This window comes from Lycium barbarum, chromosome 12 (genome assembly GCF_019175385.1).
Source record: "Lycium barbarum isolate Lr01 chromosome 12, ASM1917538v2, whole genome shotgun sequence".
NCBI lineage: Eukaryota > Viridiplantae > Streptophyta > Magnoliopsida > Solanales > Solanaceae > Lycium > Lycium barbarum.
The window spans coordinates 75,948,691-75,970,351 of record NC_083348.1 but is presented as its reverse complement, the minus strand read 5'-3'; the positions used below and the strand labels follow the sequence as shown (position 1 = coordinate 75,970,351).

The following is a 21,661-nucleotide window of genomic DNA, read 5'->3' as shown; positions in this document are numbered from 1 at the left end:
TGTTGCAATGCGAAAGGCAAAAATTAAAGACCAGCTATATGAGGAGCATAATTTAAAGACCACAAATATGAGGGGCAAAATTTAAAGACCACCCCCAAAAGAAGGGCAATCCGCGCAAAAAAATGTCCGGCCACCACAATCCCATCTCTTTTGGGCGATTGAGTTCGGACTGAGCAGTAACCAAAATACATATAGATTGGTCGTACCGTGTGTTGCTAACGGAAATGATTGAATTCTATTCTTACTTTATGTCTTCTAGTTGGAAACTCACGAACAAGTTGGGAAAAAATAACTCAGGATCAAATGATTTTTCTCAAAAGACAATTAGAAACAAAAGCAGTAGAGGAATTTTCAAATATAGGTGAATTTGAACTCTTTGACACCAAAATTTCAACCCGACAGGGAGATGGCGTATGTGATTTCAACATTTTGCTTCCCATAGAACGCTATCGTTAAAACTAGCAACCACATCAAAACCTCCGGCCCGGGATAAAGTGTGCTAGATTTCAATCCAAACCAACCCATTGATGAATGACAAACCAACCCCAACGTGTGGATCCAGCCTGTCACTCTAAATCACCACAATGCCATTTCTTTATCATGATACTTTTCTGGATAAATTCTGAAATCCAGAGCCAAGACACATGAGATTGACAGTCCCTGTGGAGGCATCAGGTTTCATGACAAATTTAACACCCAAAAAGTCTCTGATATGCCTTAATGCTTCTATTCCGTAGGGCGACAGCTTCCCAACGCGAACTTCTGAAACATCTTTCGGACCCAAGGCACATAGAAGAAACAGCAGTCCCTGTTAATAGACAAAACAGAGATTGGTGAGCATTAAAACAGAAAAGTCATGGCACCGGAGAGAGCAGCAGACCATCTTAAAAGTAGATATTTTCAGCCCTAAATGGTGCTAGGCAATGTTTAAGAATGGGAACTGGAGAAGCTCGTTCCAAGATTCAATTGTGAAAGTACTCATAAGCACATCAAAATGTCACTTGTGGAAGCACCCTCACAAACAGTTAAAATAGGAAAAGGTCAAGTTGGGAATGCTGATAAATGTATAATAGGACTCAGCTGAGGTTCATGAGGAGATGCAAAAGTAAAGACAGCCAGACTGTCATGCAGAAAGTTGAAGAAGCCTGATATGATCAGCTAGAATTCATAAAGAGGATTAACGTTGTTAGAAGTTACACACACCTGATGTGTTGAATCAACTACTCCCCCCTGTTTAATTTCCCCAAGTAGGGCAGAAGCAATTTCCTCGCCAACTTCCTCAGCCGGTATCAGATCTTTCCTATCATCCTCTAGGTCAGCATCATCTTCTCCTCTTGCATATGAAACTGCAGTATCAGAAGATATAACACAACCAGATGTAGTCTCTGCAAATAGAGAAATTCCATAGCCAGGTGACCTGAAATCAAAGTTGATGTTCAGATATAAATAGCAAGTCTAAGTTAAAACATGACCTGGATTTTTACTACATGAAAGGACAGCAAGTGTGAGATATCCACAAGATGATCATACATTCCGGCTTGTGCTCCAGCTTTGTGATCTGTAAAGATGTGAACATCTGCAAGCAAAGGATTTAAGATCCCACGAGCTGCGTGTATCATGGTATTCTCAAACTGAACAGAGACCCTAGTTGAAAAGGAAACACCTCTGATTCTCTTCACCAGACCTTCGTCAACCCATTTAGTAGCCTGTATAACAGCAGTTACCAAAACAATTGGTCTCTCAGCTGCCCTCGGAATACAAAACAATGAAGTCAATGCAACAAATTTTCACCTTTAAACTAGTTGGGACCATAGGGACTGAAAGAACTACTTCTCCGCCACCTTTAGGAGCAACTCCCCGACTCTCAATTTTCAGTTCCAGTCCTTCTGCAGGGACTCCGAACTGCTTCAGTATAGGCAGAGTAGTTGATCGGAAAGTATCAATAGATGGGTCCTTTGGATCGTTTGTGATCCCTGAAAAAGTGGTTTCAAGCTTTATGATAATGACCAAATTCATATAATAATTGCAGCATTTTCCGACTCAAATTTGGTTAAAAGGAAATCAATGGTTTTAACGTCCATCAGCTGTACAATTCAAAGGGGGAGCCAGTTTCAGTGCTTTTTGGGATTTATCTTTGCACTTCACAACTTTTTAGAGGAGTGATATTAGAACTCCAGTGAGCTTCTTGAGCTACTAACTAACTAGAGAGAATCCAGGACTAGGCTAACACCATATCTAATCATCTAATCTTCTAGATAAAGTTAGATAGGTTCAGAAAAATATAGATACAAATCAAACTCTAGAACTGATGGATAAGAATGAACAACCTACAGCTAACTAACTGATCTTTCTAGTGCTTATATTATACATCTCAAAAAACAATTGAACTATCACTTCTCAATCAAGACTCACGTGGTAATCTGCTTGCTACAATTCTGAAATTAGACTAAATCCTGATGAATTCCATGATATAAAAGTAGGGGACCTCGATAGAGGCGAATATAACACCCCACTCCAATTCTTCCTTGCATGGGTACATTCCAACTGAACAAGAATGGCCTGTGTACACCATGCATGTACTAGACGTAACCAGCACATTCATGATTCAACTAGCATTAGTATCAAGTTATTGCCTAATGGAATAAGTCGAAAGTATCTAAAGGGCAAAATAAACATCAAACCACCTAAAAAAATCAAAGAAGTTAAATCAGATAACAAAAAAGAGAGTAAAGGCATGCCTTTAAGCCTAATGGTGAGTGGTTTCTTTCCAAACAAACCAAGCACAATCAAAGGCTCCAAGAAGTAGCTAATGGAGCGACTGACACCACAATCATGAACTAAATGCCTTCCTCCCATAATAATTCCTGGTTTGTACTTCAGTTTTGTGCCTGCCAAAAATAGCACAATAGCGAAACTCTTAACTCCATTATCCACAATGAAAAAAAACCATCTCAGCAAATACTATAAGCAATCACGGGACAGTGAGCTGAAATTTACCAGTTTCATTGATTTCAACAACACAATCATCAGAGACTTTTTCGAGGAGGCGGAGGAAAGAGACCTCATGTGGACGAAGGCCAGGCCAAGTAGAATCAGCACGTATATCCTCAATAATAATAGATTTGGATGAAAGGGTCGCCAGTAAAAGACGTAGTCTCAAGTTCTGGCTTCCCTTCAGCTTCATGTGTGCCGCTTTCCCCATCTTCTTTCTTGCCTTTCACCTCTGTCTCTTCACGTATATAAAAGTATAATATATCCTCTGAAAAGGTTGTTGTCTACTCAGTAATCATTAAAAGGAAAATGAGTCGAGAGAAAGAGAGAGGAGATAGAAGAAACATACCTTTGATTCTGTCAGATGAACAAAAAACTGGGAAGTTAGCTGCAGGAAGAGATGGAAAGAGAGCAAGTTAGCCGCGGGAGCAGTGGCAAAAGTTTCAGGGCTAAAAGCGGTTTCCACTGAATGCGTTCAATTTTTAGAACCCGTTTGGATCAGCTGAATTTAAGTAGCTTTTAAGAGATTGTTACGCGTTTGGACAGAAGTGTTGAAGCTAAAAAAAAAAGTTGATGGGCTAGGTAAACAATTGCTGCTACTAAGAACTTTCTTCTGTTAAAAGGAATGAAATGTCCTTAAATCTGTTAATACTATCAAAGAGCTGATTACTACAAGATTTTTTTATTCCAAATTAATGCAAATACAAAATATTTTACATTACAAATCACTTTCAATTTAAATTAATCACATAAGATAATTTTTACAAATAAGTTACTATCAACAGCATATAGAAACGTTATGCAAAGAGAAATTTCACACTAAAGGTTCTACAAAGCTTCTTATATCTCATTGCAACAAATTTTATATTGTAGCATTTGCTTTCTAAGGCAAGAGGAGAACGATTTTCGTTGATATTTTCTTTTCACTTGCTTCCTTTGGGGTGCTTCACATATGCAATCAACTAAGAGTTGCATTTGTGCACAGTGATCCCTATATTCTAATTTGTTACATCATTCAAATTCCTCTCTTTCAGGGAATTTTCAAAAATATACAGCCCAACATAAAATATTACACCACGTAGCCCAATATACAACATCATACCCGGGGGCAAAGCATTATACATAATGTATCAACCTTGTATAATAGTGTATAAAAGGTGTTCATACACAAATATGGGCTAAACCGGGTAACAAACTCAAAAAATGGGCTACATGGCGTAAATATCTTCTCCCAGTAGACATAGAGCGATAATTTCCGATCTTCTTTATCAATGCGCAATTAAAGTAGAAAGTAGCTGACATTGATTTTTATTTTTTTCATAGTTTTTCGTTTTTCCTCATGTTAACAATTAACTCATGATACTAGAATAAAAACAACTTGCAAAAAATACCCAAATTAACGATTTAAAGAAAAGGAATCAGAAAAACTCCAACTATCAACAACAACAGCCTGAACAACTGAATTACCACCCAACACTCGTTTTTTGAAAATTTTAAGCAGAAACAAAAGCAAATAAAAAGTAAAGAAGCAAAAAAAAAAAAAATAGAAGGTAACTAATATCGCATAGGAAAAAAAAATAAGGAGATTAAAGCTTACTGTTAGCCACTGAGAAAATACGCTTGTGGAGAGATGGAGAAAAGGAAGAGGAGAAAAGAATAGGTTTGCTAGGGTAATGTCGAATTACATATAAAGAAAGTTATATAATAAGGGATATAAACGTAAAATGGGTCATTTGCACTTTTGTCTCTATTTTGAGCTGCTCTTTAATAATTTTTTTTTGAGCACTCAAGAACTGTTTTTTCGGCTACTCAAAAACTTCTCCCCCAAACCAGTTCATAAGCAAACGCAGCTAGGGTTTTTCTGGGGATTTGCCATTTTCAACGCTAAGAAGAAAGGGAGAGAGGAGCGGGAAGAGAGAGAAAAAGGGGAGGGAGGCGGATCTGTTAGCGATGAAAACCTAGTTCGTTTTGTTAAATGACCCGGGTCGGGTGTAGTGGACTGGGTCGGTTGAATTTAGAGTATGGGCTGGTTATTAACGAATTGGGCTTTTAGCCCAAATGGTTTTAGGACTTAAATATGGACTGAATCAATATTTTGGATTGCTTATTATTTGGGTGCCAATGGACTGGTCCGAAAACATCTGGGTTCATTGAACTCAGATTTGGGCTAAAAATTTAGCTGATGAAAGAATATGTATTTATTAGTGTTCGGATAAAAATAAAATTATATGACGTCATAATAGTCGTGCGATAAAAATGTTATAAATATTTGAAGTTAAACAAATCTAAGAAAGTAAGTTTTGTCGAGGTTCGAAATTTATTTGATGAAATACGGTCAAAGCTATAATAGCCCGTATTTTTGGACTAGGAAATTGAACCATCCAATATTAGCAAATTTACCCGAGCCAAAGGATTTGGTCATATTCAAGCATGAAAATAAAGAACTCAGTGTATACGAGGATGAAGTCTCGAAATGATTTAAGATGGAAGAGTGTGACGACGATGATTAAAAATAATATTTTATGTGTACCAAAAGGGACTATGGACTGGTGCTATGTCACATAATCATGGCAATGAGTATATGAAGTATATTAAAATAATTGTTATTAAATTGAATTGAGATCAAGAAATTAATTGTGGTATTAATTGAATAAGATGGATAATTGCCACTTACAAAAAAAAACTTACATGGAATCATGAGGTGGCAGCCATTTAATGGGAGGGACCACATACTTAATAGGTGGCATCAAAAGAGACTAAATTGCTCTTCAAAGAGTACAAATATGCTGCCTAGGGGTGATGCATACGTGAATTCCAACACAAAGTCACTTGGACAATTCATATAGCAAGTAAATAAGAATAAACCAAGACCAAAAGAATTTTATTGAAGAATGTGGGCAGCCATACGACCATGGCTTTGAAATTCATCTTCACAAAAGAATTATGTTGAAGAAAAAAAATGATGAGCAGCCATACACGGCCAGCCTTAGCTTTGAAAAATTGTTTTTAAAAAAAAAAAAAAAAAATTGAATCATAAGATGCCCCAAACGTTTGAGGGAGGCAGCCATGGTGTTGAAGAAAAATTTGCATTGTTGAATATTTTGATCAAGTTTCAAGTGCAATACAAGTTCAAGGAGATGATAGCAACATTGGACATTAAGTTGGGGAAGAAGAAATTGTAAAATTGGAGCAATTGAGTGTAGAAATTCTCCCGAGAAAAATTTGGTAAGATTTTCTTATTTTATGGTGTAATTGTGTTAATAGTGTTGGAATAGAATTATTAGAATTGGATTGGACGAAATTGGAATTTAGAAAATGCATGAAATCGATGTTATAGGAAATTGTGGGTTGAAATGGGTTAAGAGAGATTGTTGGGTTGTTAGAATTGCTATGGGCTGAATTGTGAGAATTTATTACGTATATCTCTGTTGTTGGTATTTTTGTGTTAACAGGAGAATAATTGGAAATTCGGGTTAGGCGAACATATAGAGGAAATGCTGCTCGATTTTCGTTAAATCTTTAATAATGAAAAAAACCCTTAACGAGAAAGTATAAGTTAAGGAATAAGTTCTATAAGTGACGGCCTACGGATTTACGAACTAGAAAGTATAGTTACTAACGATAATGTTACTCTTTTATATAAATAGGCTAAAAGGGCGACGAGGCGAAAAGAATTCACGAATAGTCGCTGACAGGTATGTAAAGCGCAACCCTTCTTTCTTTTGGCATGCCTTAGTTTTCAATAGGCTAGGTTATGAGCCTTGAGGAAAATTCTGAGATTCGAAATCCGAGCACTCTATGATCCTTATATCTATTTCTTGGCATTCTTATGTATGATGTGATGAAATATGAACCTTTATGTTTTTGAAAGAATTGATTTCCAAACTTTGTACAAAAATAGTCGTTTTAAAGAATTTCGTAACTACGAAATGCCATATCTTTTGCATAAAGGCTCGGATTGCTCCAATATTTTTATAGGAGTTGGCATGATGTATAATGAGTATGTTTTCCATAGGCGGGCCCGACTCGGGTCAATAACCGTCCGTGGGTCCCGCGACTTTCTTTTATGTAATTCGGACGACTTTTGAAAGAATTTGGTATGATTATCATTTCGAATTTCAAGTTTGGTCATTTACTTATATTTGAGTCTATGATAATGATTTTATGCATATGTTTACTCATGACTCTGCTCGTGCGTTTTGTTATATCTTTCGCCGGTTCCCGGGCCGGTTCTGTTATCGTGCGCGCTTTGATATACTCCGGAGTTATGCTGTGTTATGGTTCTCCGAGCTACTCGCTAATGAGGGTCGGGTTCCACATATATTTGGTGTTATGTTGTGGTGTGATATGTGACGGGGATACGGAGATTTGAAACTTTCTGGTGTTATGCTGTGTTATGGCGCCATCGACGGGTGGGCGACCATATTCTTCTGTACCCTATGCATTACTTACATATTTTTTAAAGTAAGCAAATTTTGATATGTTGGATTTGCACTTATGTTTGGTACTTCCATTTCGTTTATGTCTCAGATTTGCTTTCTGTACATTCTGCTTTGCATACTCAGTACATATTTCGTACTGACCCCCTTTCTTCGGGGGGCTGCGTTTCATGCCCGCAGGTACAGACGCACAGTTTGGTGATCTACCCATTTAGGACACCCTCTTCTGCTGTTTGGAGTGCTCTTCTCATTTCAGAGCACACATTTTGGTATATATTCGTTCGCTATGTATATATGTATTTGTTCAGGGGAACGGCGGGGCCCTGTCCCGCCATATGATTCGGTTTGTCTGTTTAGAGGTCTGTAGACGTATTTGTGGGTGTGTGTGCCTACTTCCGTACAGTTGTGTTTATATGATCTCTTTCGTTATGGCAGCCTTGTTGGTGTGCGGTTTGTATATGTTTTGGGTCGTTGTGCCAATTGATAGCCTTGTCGGCTTTTGACATATTTGACAGCCTTGCCGGCTTTTCGTTATATATATATATGTCCGCACACGGTTGCGTTGAAATGTGTTTGAAACAGTTTGACATAGTTTGAGACGGCATATAGTATTTGTGGCCGTATATGCTATCTGTATGTATTCGATTTGGATAAGTGTGTTACGATTTGGTATGTTTGTCTGTCTGGGTGTCCAAGTAGGGCACCAGTCGCGGCCCACGGGGCTGGGTCGTGACAGAAGTGGTATCAGAGCGGTTCGTCCTCGGAATGTCTACAGACCGTGTCTAGTAGAGTCTTGTTTATCGGTGTGTTGTGCACCACATCTATAAACAGGAGGCTACAGGGCATTTAGGGTGTTACCTTTCTTTGAATCTTAGATCGTGCGATATAGCCAGCCGTAGGAAATGAATCTTTTTCTGCTAACCTTTAATTTCAGCTGAGGACGGTATCGACGTAAGAAAGTGACCGATGATATTGGAAGCTATACCGTACACAGGTAAGAAATGGTATGAAAGATGTATGTCGGGGAAGCTATTTGAAGTATGACGGAAATATAAAGTTGAAGATTGAAAAGAAAAATAAATAGGAAGATGTCACCGGTGTCGTTTGAGTTGGGCACGTGAGGTAAGTCTCGACATCTGTGTACTTTTGTTTGCAATTGTTAGCCCTGTGTGGCTACGATATGATATATAAATACGTATATGTGTTGGCCCTGTGAGGCATGGTTGGTATTTCCTGTGTACAGGTTTTGGGATAGTAAGAAATACAGAGGAACCTCTGCCCAAATTTGCCAGAAATATAAAGAGAGAAAATGAGATATAAGTTCTTAACATGTTTTGAAAGTCGATACCGATAGGGTGAATCTGTTATGTTGGATTAAAGTTAAGAGGTACCCTCCATGGCATTCGTAAGAAGCATTATCCTTGATTGGGAAATTTTATTCCGAGAAAGCATATATGAGTAGCAAATTCCTAATTTATCTAAATGAATCAGAATATGTTCCAACCACATGTTGCTTCAGAAAAGCTTATGTGAAAGGCAAAAATGTCCAACGATTAAGTTTCGATTCATTTGAAGAATACTAAATGTATAACAGGCAGTTGGGAATTGAATGATTCGCTTACGACTCAAAAAAAAAAAATATATATATATATATATATATGAATAAATATGGAGGTAAACTATGTGAATCAAGCACTAGAAGTCCTGTGGTGCTTGTCGGATTCTGGTTTTTCTTCTGGTGGTAGTTGGAGAATGCTTCATGGTGACATTTTTATTAGTTTTAATCAACTAATTGGAGATGGAATTGTGAAAGACCGAACCAACGGAAGATGAGCAACAAGACAGAACAAATACCAGAAATGACTGGTGTGATAAGAATAAAAAGAGATAAATAGAATATGATTTGAAAATGAGAAAGGGCTTATGTAGAAGTTATGTTTTCTGAAAGATACGGGAATAGCATGAGATTCCTCGTGCACAAAATAAAAGATGAACGTAGACTGGAGAAATGAAAGGAATACTAAAGGAAGCACCCAAGACAGACGTAATTAATTGAGTATGAGTATAGAATAAAAGGGAAACATATAGTTATGGACTTAAAGATGTAGTGCGACGAAACGATGATAAGACAAGACCACTATTAAGACAAATTCGATAGGATTTCGAGTAAGTTAGAAGTTAGCATTTGATATACAACAAGGGTGAAAGAGCATAATCCAATAAAAGAACATTTAAAGAAGTATTGGGAGCGCAGGACTAGTTTAACATTCGAGGACGAATGTTCTAAAGGGGGGAAGGATGTTACATCTCGTATTTTCATGCGTTGGAAAGCGTGCGAGTTAAATGATATTAGTAACGAAAATGAGGTTATCCTCCCAAGCTTGTAATGGTACAGATGTGTTATAAATATTTGAAGTTAAACAAATCTAAGAAAGTAAGTTTTGTCGAGGTTCGAAATTTATTTGATGAAATACGGTCAAAGCTATAATAGCCCGTATTTTTGGACTAGGAAATTGAACCATCCAATATTAGCAAATTTACCCGAGCCAAAGGATTTGGTCATATTCAAGCATGAAAATAAAGAACTCGGTGTATACGAGGATGAAGTCTCGAAATGATTTAAGATGGAAGAGTGTGACGACGATGATTAAAAATAATATTTTATGTGTACCAAAAGGGACTATGGACTGGTGCTATGTCACATAATCATGGCAATGAGTATATGAAGTATATTAAAATAATTGTTATTAAATTGAATTGAGATCAAGAAATTAATTGTGGTATTAATTGAATAAGATGGATAATTGCCACTTACAAAAAAAAACTTACATGGAATCATGAGGTGGCAGCCATTTAATGGGAGGGACCACATACTTAATAGGTGGCATCAAAAGAGACTAAATTGCTCTTCAAAGAGTACAAATATGCTGCCTAGGGGTGATGCATACGTGAATTCCAACACAAAGTCACTTGGACAATTCATATAGCAAGTAAATAAGAATAAACCAAGACCAAAAGAATTTTATTGAAGAATGTGGGCAGCCATACGACCATGGCTTTGAAATTCATCTTCACAAAAGAATTATGTTGAAGAAAAAAAATGATGAGCAGCCATACACGGCCAGCCTTAGCTTTGAAAAATTGTTTTTTAAAAAAAAAAAAAAAATTGAATCATAAGATGCCCCAAACGTTTGAGGGAGGCAGCCATGGTGTTGAAGAAAAATTTGCATTGTTGAATATTTTGATCAAGTTTCAAGTGCAATACAAGTTCAAGGAGATGATAGCAACATTGGATATTAAGTTGGGGAAGAAGAAATTGTAAAATTGGAGCAATTGAGTGTAGAAATTCTCCCGAGAAAAATTTGGTAAGATTTTCTTATTTTATGGTGTAATTGTGTTAATAGTGTTGGAATAGAATTATTAGAATTGGATTGGACGAAATTGGAATTTAGAAAATGCATGAAATCGATGTTATAGGAAATTGTGGGTTGAAATGGGTTAAGAGAGATTGTTGGGTTGTTAGAATTGCTATGGGCTGAATTGTGAGAATTTATTACGTATATCTCTGTTGTTGGTATTTTTGTGTTAACAGGAGAATAATTGGAAATTCGGGTTAGGCGAACATATAGAGGAAATGCTGCTCGATTTTCGTTAAATCTTTAATAATGAAAAAAACCCTTAACGAGAAAGTATAAGTTAAGGAATAAGTTCTATAAGTGACGGCCTACGGATTTACGAACTAGAAAGTATAGTTACTAACGATAATGTTACTCTTTTATATAAATAGGCTAAAAGGGCGACGAGGCGAAAAGAATTCACGAATAGTCGCTGACAGGTATGTAAAGCGCAACCCTTCTTTCTTTTGGCATGCCTTAGTTTTCAATAGGCTAGGTTATGAGCCTTGAGGAAAATTCTGAGATTCGAAATCCGAGCACTCTATGATCCTTATATCTATTTCTTGGCATTCTTATGTATGATGTGATGAAATATGAACCTTTATGTTTTTGAAAGAATTGATTTCCAAACTTTGTACAAAAATAGTCGTTTTAAAGAATTTCGTAACTACGAAATGCCATATCTTTTGCATAAAGGCTCGGATTGCTCCAATATTTTTATAGGAGTTGGCATGATGTATAATGAGTATGTTTTCCATAGGCGGGCCCGACTCGGGTCAATAACCGTCCGTGGGTCCCGCGACTTTCTTTTATGTAATTCGGACGACTTTTGAAAGAATTTGGTATGATTATCATTTCGAATTTCAAGTTTGGTCATTTACTTATATTTGAGTCTATGATAATGATTTTATGCATATGTTTACTCATGACTCTGCTCGTGCGTTTTGTTATATCTTTCGCCGGTTCCCGGGCCGGTTCTGTTATCGTGCGCGCTTTGATATACTCCGGAGTTATGCTGTGTTATGGTTCTCCGAGCTACTCGCTAATGAGGGTCGGGTTCCACATATATTTGGTGTTATGTTGTGGTGTGATATGTGACGGGGATACGGAGATTTGAAACTTTCTGGTGTTATGCTGTGTTATGGCGCCATCGACGGGTGGGCGACCATATTCTTCTGTACCCTATGCATTACTTACATATTTTTTAAAGTAAGCAAATTTTGATATGTTGGATTTGCACTTATGTTTGGTACTTCCATTTCGTTTATGTCTCAGATTTGCTTTCTGTACATTCTGCTTTGCATACTCAGTACATATTTCGTACTGACCCCCTTTCTTCGGGGGGCTGCGTTTCATGCCCGCAGGTACAGACGCACAGTTTGGTGATCTACCCATTTAGGACACCCTCTTCTGCTGTTTGGAGTGCTCTTCTCATTTCAGAGCACACATTTTGGTATATATTCGTTCGCTATGTATATATGTATTTGTTCAGGGGAACGGCGGGGCCCTGTCCCGCCATATGATTCGGTTTGTCTGTTTAGAGGTCTGTAGACGTATTTGTGGGTGTGTGTGCCTACTTCCGTACAGTTGTGTTTATATGATCTCTTTCGTTATGGCAGCCTTGTTGGCGTGCGGTTTGTATATGTTTTGGGTCGTTGTGCCAATTGATAGCCTTGTCGGCTTTTGACATATTTGACAGCCTTGCCGGCTTTTCGTTATATATATATATGTCCGCACACGGTTGCGTTGAAATGTGTTTGAAACAGTTTGACATAGTTTGAGACGGCATATAGTATTTGTGGCCGTATATGCTATCTGTATGTATTCGATTTGGATAAGTGTGTTACGATTTGGTATGTTTGTCTGTCTGGGTGTCCAAGTAGGGCACCAGTCGCGGCCCACGGGGCTGGGTCGTGACACTTCTTGCTTGGAACCTTCTTCCCTCCAGAAGCCCCGCTTCCTTTTCTTTGAATTTGTAGGGGCAATTTCAACGATGTTTGCCCCCATTATTGCTTGTTTGCCATTGGCCTTCTTCTCAGCAGATCTATTGTCTTCCTCAATTCTAAGCTGGACAATTAGATCTTCTAATGTCATTTCCTTACGTTTGTGCTTTAAGTAGTTTTTGAAATCCTTCCATAAAGGAGGCAATTTTTCAATAAAGGCCGCAACTTGGAAAGCTCCATTGACTACCATTCCTTCCACAAGCAGATCATGTGTAATCACTTGAAGTTCCTGGACTTGCGACATGATAGATTTATTATCTACCATTTTAAATTCCAAGAACTTCGCAGCAACAAACTTCTTCAACCCAGCATCCTCGGTCTTATATTTCCTGTCCAAAGCATTCCATAATTCCTTAGACATCTTACAGCCGCTATAGACATTATATAGACCATCATCCAGCCCATTGAGAATATAGTTTTTACATAGAAAATCAGAATGATTCCATGCCTCTGTCACGATGAAACGCTCGTTGTCCGGAGTCTCTTCTGGTAGAACAGGAACTTCCTCAGTAATAATTTTTTGCAAACTAAGGGTTGTTAAGTAGAAGAACATTTTATGTTGCTAGCGTTTAAAGTCGATGCCAGAAAACTTTTCGGGCTTTTTTGTCGCAGCCATTGCAGGGATAATTATGGTGCGATTGGAAGAGGCGACAGTCGTTGCACCAGAACCAGTAGCGTTCTCGGCAGTGGTATCAACCACTTTCTGTTAGACAACAAAACAAAACCAAAGTCAATAAATAGAACGCACAAAGTAATAATGTTGATGAAGTTTTTATATTCTTCTAATCGAACACACAAAGTAATAATCTCGATGAAGTTTTTATATTCTTCTAATCGAACACACAAAGTAATAATCTCGATGAAGTTTTTATATCTTCAAATCGTGTAGATTACTGGAGTAGAAACTCCGAGGATTTTAGTCTCCAACCAGAACAGAATGTTAGATGAAACAGAAGTATAATTATCATTAAATTCTTTAAGTTTGTGATTCTTGTTAATCAAATTATGATCTGTTTGCAAAAAGTAAAGAACAATATGTTTATTTTGAGCCCACAGAAAACTGTGTTTCCTTAAAGAATTTAATCACCTCACAGTTGCCAAAGGTTTGGATTAATTCTTCCCAGGATAGAACGAAATTCTATTATGCAATACCGGCAATGGAAATTGCAGAATTTCAGCAAACTCAACGAATGGTAGCAATCACACGACATTTACTAATTTCTTGTTTTGAAACAACGCAGTATGAGAGGGAGGGGGGGGGGGGGGGGGGACTATTTGTCAGAAAGCAAAAATTTCAGAATTTTTCGTTTCAGTAATTGAAAAATGAGGCGAAGCCTCTAAAAATTTATAGCCTGCTATTTTGCTGAACAGGTGTGAAAGTGCCTGTTCGGTGAAGAAGATGATTGTTGGTCATCGTTATGTCTGTTCGGAAATAATTAATTCCGTTGGGAAAAATAATTCCGTGAATTTAATTAATTAAGTTAAATTTCGCGTGAATTAATTAATATCAAGATTGGAAATATTAAGTAACGAAAATGGAAATAAAACAAATTTGGTTCAAAAAGATTATCAATCAATCATTTGACCGAAGCCGAAGTCGAAGCCGAGCGACAACGACGACGCGAGGGGTGATCATCTTTTCAACCCTTTATGAGCTAGAGAATGTGTTGCTTAATATAAGCACACACATAACACTTTCAACCACCAATGTGGGAGAAGTACTCATTTGAAAGGTTATTTTTCAAACTTTCATTTCCCTTCACTTTTGTTTCCCTCCATTTCCCAATTCATAATTCATCTTTAAAGTCCCTCACTTAATGCATTTTTGTGGACTTTAAACTCAACCATAATAGAATAATTAAAAGACAAAAAAAGTTACAGATGAAATTTTAGATATAAGGAGGCATATAACAAGGATGCAAACGAAGTTTTAAAAGAACATAAAAAGAAAAAATTGACCATTATAATGATTATATTGATAAACGTTTAAACTTTAAAGTAGCACTTTACTTCACACTTATCCCCACCTTAAATAACACAAACAAATTACTAGACTACAAATTATAATGATAAAATGTTTAATGTTGACCTTTTTTCATATTTATCCCCGCCTTAAATAACGCAAACAAAATTATTGGACTACAAATGGCAATATGCCAATAATTAATACCAAATAAATACTACCTTATCAGAAAAGTTCATGTGCTATGATCCAAAACAGAGAGATCATCTCATTACGTGATAAGACCAATTCCATTAATTACTTTCTTGTTAAATTAACACTTGAAAAATAATAATTAAAGAATATAGGCAATTAACTATAAGCACAACAACAAAGTATGAAATTTGCAACATCTTTTTACCAACAACAGTAGTGTTGTTGGTTAAATTCAATAAATAACAACAATTTGATTTTATTATTGTGATATCTTATAACTTATAACTACAATTTTTTTTCTTGTTAGAAAATATTTTAATTTTGATTTCATATTCTTCGGCTAATATAAAATTTTAAATATAAATTAATTGGAAATAACTCTTTTACCAACAAAGGACTTTATAACATTTGTTTTGTGAAGAAAGAGAGAATGGTTATCTAATTATTGAATTTATACAACCATATGCTAGTGTTAAATTAAAATAATTGCCGCCGTTATGTCATATATAGCAAATTATGTTTGCTTTCTCAATTTTGTTCTTGCTTTTAATTTTTGGGTGTTTTCTTTTTAAGATATCTTGTCCTTCTCTGAGATAAAAAAAGAATAATATTTAATCATACAAAAAGTCTATTACATCGGCAACTACTTGAACAAAATATGCATATTCATTGCTCCTATTTGCCAAGTTAAAGAAAGGAGAGTTCACACAAGTATCTGCACAACTTGAAATATTTCGACCAGACAGTGCAATAGCAAAAGTTGCATCGCGATACCTGTTCAAGTACAAATCTTTAATGGCATTTAGGATGAAATAATTTACAATAAAGTTGTATTTTTTATAGCAAACTTGAAGGCATTGCTGGGAAGTTAAATCATCAAGTTTATTCAGCTCAATCATTTGTCGCTCGATATAAACAATATTGCGAGTGGTCTTGTACAAAGCCAATTGAATCATGATAAGTGCGAGGCCTTTTGCATCTGCATTCAAACTACGAGGATCTGATCTGAGAGATTCAGCACAAAGTTTATAATTTTGAGTTGTTTTACAAACAACATCTACAAGATCTGCTGATGTGTGTTGGACATGGAAGAAAATAATAAGAAGCATTATTTTCCATGATGCATGGTTCATTTTTCTGCAAATCCTCCTTTTCATTTATTTATATATATTGGTGTGCTCTTTTTCTCACCTTATTAGCATTCCAAGTAGAAGTTCCTATTCCATAATTAGTTAGTATATTTATAGGAGAGAAAACCAAAATTCTTGGAGATTTTGCCGCTTTCTTCTTTGGATACATTCAAAACTATCATGTATTATTATATGATCATAAATAGAATTCTTATGGATAACTTCTTTTTAATTATAATTCTATGTTACAACAAAGTTTCACAAGGCCATGTCAAAGAAAAATAATAATTAATTTTATATATATCGAGATTGCATTAGTAGATCGATTACTTTATGGATAACCATATTTCAACATCATTTAATTATTAGTTGACTAATTAAGTTCATGCAATAGTTCGTTTGAAGCATTAAATTGATAGTAGAAAAACATCTCAAAACAAAGTTATCCTATTATTGTATGTAATTTATATTTACTAGTCTCTGAACACGCTTATTGCGTGTGTAGCATACATTAATGGGAAAACTTTTCTTAAAAAGCATACGTATTATAAAAAAAATGTTGTTTAAGGTTATAAAATCAAAATTAAAGATTAAAGGGTAAATTCGTGAAAAGGATAAGTGTCTTGTTATTCAATTAACTCTAGAGTCCACACCGTCATTCTAAATTTGAAGTGAGATTACCAAAATGCGTCTGAACGTTTTCAAAAGCCCAATTACGCATTTGTACTTTTAGGGAGGCCTACAGTGGTATATTAAATTAAAAACAAATAGATTAAAAGAAATTGAAAAATGTACTACTAAATATAAGAATTCATCAGGACTTGTATGTCTTACCTCGAAATGATAAACATCCAATATTATATATTTTCTTAAAATAATTAATAAATATATCAGTGTGAAGCGATAATTTCTGTTGAATTACATGAATTGAATTTGCATCGAAACACTACGAAAATGATTTTCCTTCTTGCAAAATAGTATGGGTTGCTCACAAATATTAGTACCTCTTGAAACTTATTGTAGAAACATGTGTTTGAGTTTATGATGTTTCTGCATAGGGTCGGAGTTAAATGCTTTGGATCGTATTTGACTCAATGCTTATGTAAAATAGAACAAAAATAGGAAAAATAATATCACATGTACAAACATAAATTTAAATTAGGAAAAATAATATCACACAAATATAAATTGAAATTAGGAAAAATGATATCACACAAATTTAAATTTAAAATAAAAATAAAAGGAAGAGAAGAAAAGAGTCATAAAACCATCTTGAGTCGTGAGTGGAATTGTGAAAGAAGATGAAAGTAGTGCAAAGGGACAGTCTAAACGAAATTAGGTAAATGAATAAATTAGACTACTAAACTACTAAAAGCAACTCTTCAAATGGCGATACATACATGAAAATTGTACAAGTTAATTACTCTTAATCAGAGGTGGATTCAGAATTTGGAGGTTCCGGGTGCCACTGTGCTGTAAATGTAGACGTATCGCAATTTACACGGTCCAATTAATAGAGTAATTAAACTTTTGATCGATTTTATCAATTTTGGATTGCAGATTGAGTTATTTATCTTTTCAGTTTACGTAGAGAAATATTATATAGAAAAAATTACCCTTATATAGGTACATCAACTCAAGCTTACAAGCATAATTGCTACTATACCATAATTATTATTTTTAATTAGTGTGAATCAATACTAAGCATACCCTTTTCTTTTGCATTTTGTTAAACCATTTAAATAAAATAAAATAACTTGTAAAATTAAAGATAAGAAACAATGACGGAAGAGAGCAGCAGAGAAAATTAATATTTGACAAAGAGAGATGAGAAGATTCGGGAGAAGAGAAACAGTTTTTATGAAAGAAGACAACTATTTACTGTCTTGCTGAGATTGAGATTGTATCCTTAAAAAAAAGGAAGAGAAATAGGAGAAGATAAATAAAAACTTGTTCATTTGTTAAGCATATTACCATATTCATGTGAGAAAGAAAAAAGGAAGAAAAAAGAAGTGTTGCAGTAGGGGTTCGAGCCTACACTCCTGTAGGTGGAAAATCAGGGGCCTAACCGTTGGCACTGTAGCCTTCATGTTATTCTGGGTGGCACTGTGATGTTTTATAATAGGGAAAAGGATCAAATATATCTTTCTATTTTAGTTTATTAGTCAATTTTACCCTCCGTTAGCGAAAGTGATCAAATATACCCTACCGTTAATAAATTTGTTAGAAATACCCCCAATTTAACGGAAGTGACACATGGCAAGTTAGATGTGTAAAATGACCAATTAAATGTGACCATGCGGCATTTTTGCAATTTATTTTAAAAACTAATATTTCATTAAAAAAAAAAAAAAAACTTGTAACCCTGCCCCTGCTTCCTTTTCTACTCCCGCCGGTGATGGTGGCCGGAATTTTTCCGGAACTTAATCAAAGGCAATATGGCATAATTGTCAGCAAGGAATTTGTCCTCCTTCTTGTGCACCCCTCCAAGATCTAAACCCATCAAATTAAAGCACTTACTATGAACCAACAAAAAAAAAAAAAAAAAACGCAGAAGATGAAATATGCAATGCACGTCACTAAACAATGAAAAGAAAACAAACTACGCAATTTGACGTTTTCGAACTAAGGATGAATGATATAATGATATTCGAGTATTCAACTTTAGTCAATCGAATTCCTATTAACACTCTCACCACATATGAAACTATTATAGAAATCAATATGTCAAACGAAACTGACAGATTTTATCTTCTAATCTACTGAAATAAGCTCAATTAAACGCCTGCCATTAATTGCAAATTAAGCAGACTGAGAAACTAAGCCCCAATTATCATCCTCTTGAATTGTTCAAAGGTAACACTTCCGTCACCGCCGCTGGCGGGAGTGCAAATAAATAGTGCAGGGTTCTAAGGGTTTTTAAAGATGAAATACATTAGTTTCTTTTAATTAAGAAATTAGTTTTTAAAATAAATTGCATAAATGCCACATGGTCACATTTAATTGGTCATTTTTCACATCTGACTTGCCATGTGTCACTTCCGTTAAATTGGGGGTATTTCTAACAACTCTACTAACGGCAAGGGTATATTTAATCACTTTCGCTAACCGAGGGCAAAATTAACTAATAAACTAAAGTAAAAAGGTATATTTGACTCTTTTCCCTTTATAGTATATCTTACACATATATACATAACATACATATAAATAGTAACAACCGAGGCATGGGGATGGCATGGCACTCCCGCAGCACTACATAGATCCGCCCCTACTCTTAACTGGTGATTCATGCATGAGAAGTTTTTGTATAATAAGATTTTTAGAAGGATAAAATGTGTAGATTTTGTGTTATCAAGAGTGTGGCTTGAGACTTTCAAAATTTAATACTCCCTCCATTTCAATTTATGTGAACCTTTTCGGAGTATGACGGTCAATTTATAACTTTAACCTTAAATTTGACATAGATTTTTCAAGTTTGTAAAAATAAAATTTATATATTTAAAAACTTATAAAGTGTACTATAAGCTATGATAGTTTTTAATTCAAATTATTTAGAAAAAATATAAGGAAAATATGGTCAAAGAATCACCTCGAAGACTCTCCAAATAGTAATAGATTCACATAAATTGAAACGGAACAAGTATTTATATTTAACTTTTATTGTTAGATAAGTTTTATATAGTTTGTTGTATGAACCAATCTTGACCCATATAAATTTATGAACTAATAGCATTAGGGGCCGTTTGGTTAGAAGACAAGTTGGGTAGGAATTAGCACTGGAATGCATTCCAAAAAGTATGAATTATACCCCCTTTGTCTCAATTTATGTGACACACTTTCCGTTTTAGTATTGTTCAAAAAAGAATGTCATACTTCTATATTAAGAAATAATTTATCTTTATGAGATGATTTACAATAACACAAATATCTATTGCTTATTTTGGACTACAAATTTCAAAAGTCGTCCTTTCTTTCTTAGCCTTTGTGCCTAGTCAAATGATGTCACAAAATGGGGACAAAGGGAGTTGTACTATTATGTTGCTCCCAAACGAACACGCAAATATATGTGGTCATACAAGTAATATAGAATTTTTAAGTCCAGATATCGATCCCACAGAAACTTAGATTCTACCAGTAAACTAATTTAAATTCGAATAAAACTATTCAAGAAAGTGAAATCAAAGTGTTTATTGTAAGTAAACTAAAAATGAAAAGTAAACAATTTATGATGGGTGTTTTTATGACTGAGAATATTTTGACAAAGATTGTTAAGGTTTATCAGATGAGAGAAAGTTCCAGGGTCATGGCTTTTGACAAGCCAGTTGATCTTCTGACAATTCTACCTATCTTATTTCCTGGGTTACTAGCTAACGGGTTAATTATAACTTTATGATATTCCCTCGAACTACTCACAAGCCTGTAGATGTTACTATAACACCTTTATCTCTATGGTCATCAGAGGTAACAAGAACGCATTTAATTCTCCGTATTCAATTAAGTAGGGCTAAAGGGTATATCTCTATCCTTAGTAGCGAAACGATAATATCGAACAAACTCTATTTATTTTTATTACGTACGTGAATTCCCTTTCTCAAGTCCAATTCATGCACCACAGATAGTGTCTAACTATTGGCCAGATAATCAAACAATTAAGATCAAGAATAAATAAGCAACCCAAAATATGAAAAATTAATAGATAATAATTGTCGTTAAACCAACTATCATGTCTTTCGCCACAACCCCAGAATTAAGAAGTTTAGCTACTCATGATTCTCAATGAACAACAAGAATTCATGAAGAAACTAGGGTTGAAAAGATGGAAAATAAAATAAACCTAGAGAGAGAAAGTAGAACGGTGGCTTACAAGTCTTAGAATATCCCAGCACACCGTTTACAACTGATAAAACGTCTATATATAGCCTAGGATTAAAACAAAAAACAAGTAAACCTAATCCCGATCGAAACGGGAAAGCTGTGCGTAACCACGCTTTCCTTATGCGATGCGGATGGATCGCGCAAGCCTGGTTCTACTTTTGGTCCGCTATGAGGAAGAAAAGTCTGATGGTGAATGTGGTCAGAAGATTGTTTTGTCTGCTTTCTTCACGCGATGCGGATGGATAGCGGGATCTTCAGTTCGTCACTTCTCCTCTACTATTTCTGCTTCTCACGTCGCCACGATCAGATGCCAACACTTCCAAAAGTCCACCAAACTACTTACTTCTCCTCCAAATGGTTGCGTTGAACCTATTCACAAAACATAATAACATAAGCCCGGATACAACGATTTTATCTTCAAGAAAGCAAGTAAAGTACTAAGTTTTAGAGGGAAAGCGACATGAAACTTTAGATATTTGTGCCAAATATCATATTAGTATTGCGGAGATAATAACATATGACTTAATAATATTAATGTAGAAATTCTTATTTTGTTCTTTTTTTTTTTTTTTTTTTTTGTTATGGGATAATTTCAAGGAAAAAAGAAGAAATAAATGAAAGAGTGTGAGTCCGGGAAAAAAGAATCTCCACATATAAACCAACATTAAAT

General features: G+C 35.3%; 3 protein-coding genes across 3 annotated transcripts; all 3 read right to left on the bottom strand.

Moving 5' to 3' along the window:
- Positions 1-210: 210 nt before the first annotated feature.
- Positions 211-4,940, bottom strand: LOC132621842 (probable RNA 3'-terminal phosphate cyclase-like protein). Its single transcript, XM_060336295.1, has 8 exons — positions 4,589-4,940; positions 3,341-3,379; positions 2,998-3,259; positions 2,739-2,888; positions 1,792-1,973; positions 1,531-1,706; positions 1,204-1,417; positions 211-808 (listed from the first exon to the last, which is right to left on the bottom strand). The coding sequence occupies exons 3-8, from the start codon at positions 3,200-3,202 to the stop codon at positions 599-601; spliced, it is 1,137 nt and encodes a 378-aa protein (XP_060192278.1). The 5' UTR covers positions 3,203-3,259; positions 3,341-3,379; positions 4,589-4,940; the 3' UTR covers positions 211-598.
- LOC132624461 (uncharacterized) lies at positions 4,388-13,381 on the bottom strand. Its single transcript, XM_060339239.1, has 2 exons — positions 12,760-13,381; positions 4,388-4,467 (listed from the first exon to the last, which is right to left on the bottom strand). The coding sequence occupies exons 1-2, from the start codon at positions 13,379-13,381 to the stop codon at positions 4,388-4,390; spliced, it is 702 nt and encodes a 233-aa protein (XP_060195222.1).
- A 9-nt stretch (positions 13,382-13,390) lies between these two features.
- Positions 13,391-16,119, bottom strand: LOC132624460 (uncharacterized). The gene is made up of 2 exons (XM_060339238.1): positions 15,622-16,119; positions 13,391-13,531 (listed from the first exon to the last, which is right to left on the bottom strand). Exons 1-2 carry the CDS (start codon positions 16,117-16,119, stop codon positions 13,391-13,393), a joined length of 639 nt encoding a protein of 212 aa, XP_060195221.1.
- Positions 16,120-21,661: the final 5,542 nt, after the last annotated feature.